This window comes from Venturia canescens, chromosome 8 (genome assembly GCF_019457755.1).
Source record: "Venturia canescens isolate UGA chromosome 8, ASM1945775v1, whole genome shotgun sequence".
Taxonomy (NCBI): Eukaryota; Metazoa; Arthropoda; class Insecta; order Hymenoptera; family Ichneumonidae; genus Venturia; species Venturia canescens.
Genome location: NC_057428.1, coordinates 37653 through 44215, shown reverse-complemented (window position 1 = coordinate 44215; position 6563 = coordinate 37653). Strand labels below are relative to the sequence as shown.

The 6563-nt window shown below is 48.0% G+C and overlaps 1 protein-coding gene across 1 annotated transcript; it reads left to right on the top strand.

The window, feature by feature from the left end:
* Nucleotides 1-200: 200 nt before the first annotated feature.
* Nucleotides 201-5078, top strand: LOC122414801 (uncharacterized). The gene is made up of 6 exons (XM_043426397.1): nt 201-504; nt 579-683; nt 767-961; nt 1043-1198; nt 1277-1522; nt 1765-5078. Exons 1-6 carry the CDS (start codon nt 201-203, stop codon nt 5076-5078), a joined length of 4320 nt encoding a protein of 1439 aa, XP_043282332.1.
* The last annotated feature ends 1485 nt before the right edge of the window (nt 5079-6563 follow it).

Here is a 6563-nt window from a genome sequence, read left to right as displayed (position 1 = left end):
TCTCACTCGTCCGCGTGCTTTTTCACGCAAACACCGGGGACCATGCAGAGTACTGTTAAACTTCAGCGACTGCTCCTTTGCTGTCTTGAAAAAAGTATCGCTAGCATTTTAATCATGATTCACACCTATCTTCTCGCTCGAGATATGACAGTAGCGATTCAACCGTCATATAGAACGGTATTTAACGATCACCCCTTACAATGTCGGATGAATCAGTGCGTTCTTGTATTTTGGGTCTTTTACGTCTAATAAAACCGCATAGCGCTCAGCTGAGACGCCGGTGTAACGACCTATGGTGTTACGAGTTGCTGCGTTTATCGGGTGCTCGACTCGTGAACAGACTTAAATACGTGATCTGGTGGGCCCCTTTACGTGCTCTAGTGGTGGCCTATAACAGAGGCATATTAAGTGGTCAACGAGTGCTGGATGCTGTGTATGACGAGTTACAGCGCCGCGGTGTTTTAGAAGCCCCCCGCGTAAGAGGCCTTGTCGGTGAAATCAGATGTAAGTACCATTATCACGATAAATCACTGTTGTTGGCGATTAGCAATACAACAGCTATTTTTTTTTTACCATAGGCTATCGGCAGTTTTACGATGCGGGGAGTGACGAAGAAGAGGCTCTCGCTGAGGCGACGAGAGCTGTGGAGGAAACGGATCTAGAGCGTCAAACAGCCCTCTACCGTACGTATTCAACTCTGCTTTGGCATTATCATCCGCGATTTTCGTTTTTAGACGTAAAAACCACGGGGGCGGTATTTTTCCAGAACCGTTGCACGAGGAGGGGGTGGGGGAAGAACCTAGAGCGAGCACCTCGGCAGCCCCGGCCGAGACGATACCGCAGCATTTTACCATATATCGGCCGTTTTACGACGCTGTGAGTGACGAAGAAGAAGAGGCTCTCGCTGAGACGACGAGAGCTGCGGAGGAAGCGGATCTAGAGCATCAAACCGCCCTCTACCGTGTGTATTCAACTCTGTTTTGGCATTATTATCAGCGATTCTCGTTTTTAGATATAAAAGCTACTGGCGCGGTTTTTTCAGAACCGCAGCATGAGGAGAGGGCCGAGGAAGAGCCTAGAGCGAGCACCTCGGCACCCTCGGCCGAGCCGGTACCGTTGCAGCCCGAATTTGATGACGACGAGGCGTCGACTATTCTCAACCCCTCCTTGATGTTTAGCGATCGGTCTGATATACTGGGTAAGCATAGCCGTACAGCGATAATAAAATAAAAATAAACCGCGTTAATAAACAGAAATTATGAAATAACCCAAACAGCTGTGTACCGGCACACCAGAGCTAACGATGACGACGGAGCGATAGCGGGTCCATCGTATCACCACCATCGTCAGCAGGAAGATGATGACCTCGTACAACCCGAGAATCAGCTGGGGGTGTATCCGCTGGACGCTCAACAGGCGGAGGAGGAGGAGGAGGGGGAGGAGGAGGAGCGTCTAAACGAGGAGCGATTAGAAGCTAGACGCTTCGGCCTATGGTTTCAAGAGCTGATGGAGTGTGATTCAGGTAAAGAAATAATAATGTCTTCTCTCTCTTTCTCCCTCACTCGCGCGCTTTCTCTCTCTCTTTATCTCTAACCCTTGCGGTAAATGCAGGATTTATTATATTTAACACAGGGTACTCGTCAGCTGACTCGTCAGCTGTCTCGTTATTGGCGTACCGCGATTAGTACGAGGTACACTAAAGTTACAATATGCCTTTTTATCAGCGATCTCTACCCTATAACTCACGCTTTTGTTTGATTACAGATATACAAACGGGCGGGGGGAGAACGCGCAATACACAGGGGTGCGAGGCTTTCGGGGATGTGCAACCCCCGGGAGGGCGGATCATCATTGCGCACGATACAGCTCGTTATTTCAAACGTTTTCGACTACGTGGTCGGGAGATAACACTGCGTATCCGCCAACCTCAAGCTGGCGCAAACGTGACAGCATGGCTTGAAGGAGCATTCCGCGATCTTCTGACGCATCTCACGAGTCACTGTGAGGGTGGTGACTACGCGGGGATCTCGTTCTCCGCGAGCTGCTTAGCGCACGGCCCCGTCTGGCTTTCATTCCGCCCTGTCCGCGCCTATACATTTGTAGATATCTGGCAATTAATAACAAACATAGCTCAAAGTGCAGCGTCTCTGGATATTAATGATTCTTTCCATATAAAAGTATGTATCGTTAAAGGTTTGGAGGGCAGGGGGCGAAAAGGTTTGACACACGAGGGCGTTGCTAAAAAATCAATTTTAACGATTCGAAATACCGACAATCTGTGTCTACCGCGCTCGTTAGTAACAGCGCGCGCGTACGCGGAAAGGGGTGAGATACGCTCAGGGGCTCTGCATTCTAGATGGCAGCGTATACGACAGATTAACGGGTCGCTTCAAAAAGAGGCGGCGCTTGAGCTCACGAGAAGCGCAAATGTTGTTATACAGCCCGCTGGCTGCGGTATGCGCGAAATTGCTATGTACCAGAATTATTTGGCTCGCGAGGGGTTAGCTATCGTGGTTTTCGAGTTTTTGACTTTGGGGCGACGCGAAAGACCGGTGTTTGACGGTACACAGACGGTTATGGCTACAGTAGGCTCAGTCCGGCACACGTTATACATTCTGTATTATGAGCGGTCGCATCATTTCCAGCCTATCTTGAATCTGCGTGGTGCTGTAGGCAGCTTAAACTTCTGCGCAATCTGTAACGCCCGTTCTCGTCGGGATCATAGATGTTTAAAAAAGAAATGCCCTCGCTGCCTTCAAGCACCGCCCTGCGCTCTGGGAGCAGCTGCCGCGATCAGATGCGAGACATGTAACCGCGATTTTTTTGGGGAACAATGTTTAGAAAATCACAGGGCTGTTACCATCCGTCGTAAACACAGGGTAAACACTGTTTGCGAGTCTCTTCAGCGGTGCCGTAACTGCTTTCGCGCGATAAGATCTTTAGAGAAAAAGACGCATGTGTGCGGGGAGGGTTTCTGTAAAACGTGTAAATCGCGGCACCCCTATAATCGCCTGTGCTATATGAGGCCTATTCGCGTCGATGAGAGGCCGAAAGAGAACATATTCATATTCTATGATTTTGAAACGCAGCAGTGTACCCCTGTAAAAGGTGATCCTACAACGCGCGTTCACGAACCGAATCTTTGCGTAGCTCAACGTGTCTGCACCAAGTGCTGCGATAATGTTTCTATAGACGAGCCGTGCGAGCATTGCGGGGATCACGAGTTTATATTTAGGACGAATCCTGTGTGTCAACTTGTGGAGTTAGCCATACAGAGTATGCCGAACTTCTCTCACGTATTTTTAATAGCCCATAACGCCGGTGGTTTCGATGCCCAGTTTATCCTGCGCTACCTCATCGAGGAGAAAAAAACGCAGCTCCCATCTTTAATAATGAACGGTACTAAAATCATCACAATGCGCGTTAGCAAACTCGTGTTTCTCGACAGCTTGAACTACTTTCACATGCCTCTGAGTGCACTGCCTAAATCTTTCGGTCTAAAAACTGCTCTCGCCAAAGGATCTTTTCCGCATCTGTTCAATAGGCCCGAGAATCAAAATTATATTGGGCCGATGCCGCCTGCAGCCGATTACTCTCCCGACACTATGTGCCCGGAGGAACGCGAGCGTTTTTTTGCATGGTATAACGAGTTAAAGAATGCCTCTTATGTATTTAACTTTTCAAACGAGCTCATAACCTATTGTAAAAACGACGTTACGATATTGAGACAGGCCTGTGTGGTTTTCCGGAAAATGTTCAAGGACAGCGGACGCGTTTGCCCGTTTAGCGAAAACACAACAATCGCGTCCGCCTGCTTTCAAATCTTTCGAAAAAATTTTTTAAAACCTAACACGATCGGTATTATACCTACGGGCGGTTACAGATGGGCTCACAATCAGTCAAAAAAAGCGGTCTCTTGGCTCGTGTGGATGGAGCATTCTTTAAATCGTCGTATCATTCACGCAGGACGCTCGCGCGAGTTTAAATTGCCTCAAAATTTATTAGTAGACGGTTACTACGAAACACCTGATTCAGCCCACGTGTTACAGTTTCACGGTTGCTATTGGCACGGGTGTTTGAGCTGTTTCACTGTAAACAGAGACCGTGTACAAGGCGACGGTGATACACTGAACGAGCGTCTCGAGAGAACAAACGCTATATCGCAGAGAATCCGCTCAAGCGGCTACACGTTAACCGAGATTTGGGAGTGCGCGTATGACCGGATGATAAAAACAGATTTAGAGATGAGCGCTTTTGTGAGTGATCACCCTCTGGTTCGAGCGGAGCCTCTCAATCCGCGCGATGCTTTTTTCGGTGGTCGCACGGAAAACATGGTCACTCTGTACGACGTGAAAGACGGGGAGCAGATACGATATGTTGACGTTTGCTCTTTGTACCCATACATCTGCAAGTACGGCAAATATCCGGTGGGCCATCCAACGGTATACGTCGGCGACGAGTGCAGGGCGCTGACAGGTCCCGAAAATAATATCAGTCTTTCCCGCGTCGAGGGCCTTGTTAAATGTACAGTGCTTCCACCGCAAAATCTTTATCATCCGGTGCTGCCGGTGCGAATGCATCAGCGCCTGTTATTCGGGTTATGTCGTAGCTGCTGCGAAACAATGAACCAGGACGCGTGTCCTCATGAAGACCCCGCGGAGCGTGTGTTTAGCGGTACTTGGGTAGTGGATGAATTGCGAAAAGCTATTGCGTGCGGGTATAAAATATTAACCGTGAGCGAGATTTGGCAGTATAATATAACGCAGTACAACCGCGATACACAAAAGGGGGGCCTTTTCACCGGGTACATAAACACTTTTCTTAAAATCAAACAAGAGGCTAGCGGTTGGCCCGAGGGTTATGCAGATGACCAGGCTGCCCAAGAGCGTTATATAACTGCTTTTAAGACAGCCGAAGGGGTTCAGCTGGAGCGGGGTGCGGTAGCGAAAAACCCGGGGCTGCGCTCGGTAGCCAAACTTTGTCTTAACTCCTTTTGGGGTAAATTTGGACAACGCGAAAATTTACCGCAAACAGAAATAGTATCGACACGCGCAAAAACTTATGGAGCTGCTAAATAGCCCCGAGCACGAGATCACTGGTATGCTACCTGTTAACAACCAGGTGCTGTATGTTAATTATACGAAAACCAGTGATGCTGTAATACCGTCTAATATAGCAAATACTGTCATAGCTGCATACACCACAGCCCAAGCCCGTTTAAAACTTTACACCTATCTCGAACCGCTGGGTAAGCGTGCTCTGTACTGCGACACCGATTCCGTTATTTATGTCACGAGAAAAGAGCCTGGAGAGTATGAACCGCCAACGGGTCAATTGCTAGGGGATTTAACCGACGAGCTAAGCTCCTACGGCGAGGGCAGTTACATTAAGTCTTTCATCTCAGGCGGCCCTAAATTTTATTCTTTCATAGTTAATACGCCGAGCGGCGCGGAAAGCGAGGTTTGCAAGGTTAAAGGCATAACGCTGAATTACGCAAACAGCTCGCTGATAAATTACGAATCAATACGGTCATTTATAATAGGTGAGAGAGAAAATCCTGTTGTACTACAGTTTGATTCAATACGTCGTACGCCGTTCCATCAGGTTGTCACACGACCCGAAAAGAAATCGTGCATGCCTCTGAGCGTCAAGCGAAGACGTGATGGCGAATACGGCTCGCTCCCTTACGGCTACAAATAACCGTTTATAAAAACTCTCGCTTTAAACATTGTTAAGCAGCGTTGTAAAATATCTATGTAATTACTGTAAAATATTTATACTGTTACCGGAAAATAAAAGCTCTATACATGTTTCAACTGCTCGAATTCTTTATATTATACTGCCCCGCAGGAAACGTGGTCATTCGCGCAGATGGATGTACGGTGGAAGCATCCCTGGACCTCAATGATCTGTGGTCCCACAGGCTGCGGTAAAACGTACTTTGTAAAAAAGTTTTTAAAGTTTATTTCACGGATGAACAGTGAGCCGTTTGAGAGAGTCATTTTCTATTACTCCGAGTGGCAGTCAGCGTACACGGAGTATGGTGAATCAATAGAGTTCCACGAGGGTCTACCTCAGAGTGCCGATTATGCTAACGACCCTCGCGCAAAACTTCTCATAATCGATGATTTGATGCGCGAGGCGTCTAACAACAATGTTGTGGATCTTTTCACCAAAGGCAGCCATCATAAAAATCTGAGCGTTATTTTTATTACCCAGAACTTATTCCATCAAGGACACGGCCAGCGAGATATCTCGCTGAATGCCAACTATATAGTGATTTTCAAAAATCCCCGTGATCGTGCTCAAATTCAGCATCTCGCGCGACAGGTGTATCCTGAAAACCCGCGTTTCCTACAGGAGGCGTACCACGACGCAACAGCCAAGCCGCACGGTTATTTGCTACTCGACCTGAAACAATCGACACCTGACAACTGTAGATTCCGTACCTGTATTTTTCCCGACGACCCCCATCATTTTGTCTACGTACCGCGGAAAAAGTTTAAAAGCGGATGCAATGCTGGTGAATTACCAGTTCAGCGCATGTAATGGCGCCCAAAGGA

What these genes read in the sequence shown, in the direction of transcription:
- LOC122414801 (XM_043426397.1), top strand. Translation starts at nt 201, where the DNA reads ATGTCGGATGAATCAGTGCGTTCTTGTATTTTGGGTCTTTTACGTCTA. An exon ending in CCTTGTCGGTGAAATCAGAT is followed by an intron (nt 505 to 578) that starts GTAAGTACCATT and finishes TTTTTACCATAG; the next exon opens with GCTATCGGCAGTTTTACGAT. An exon ending in GCTGATGGAGTGTGATTCAG is followed by an intron (nt 1,523 to 1,764) that starts GTAAAGAAATAA and finishes GTTTGATTACAG; the next exon opens with ATATACAAACGGGCGGGGGG.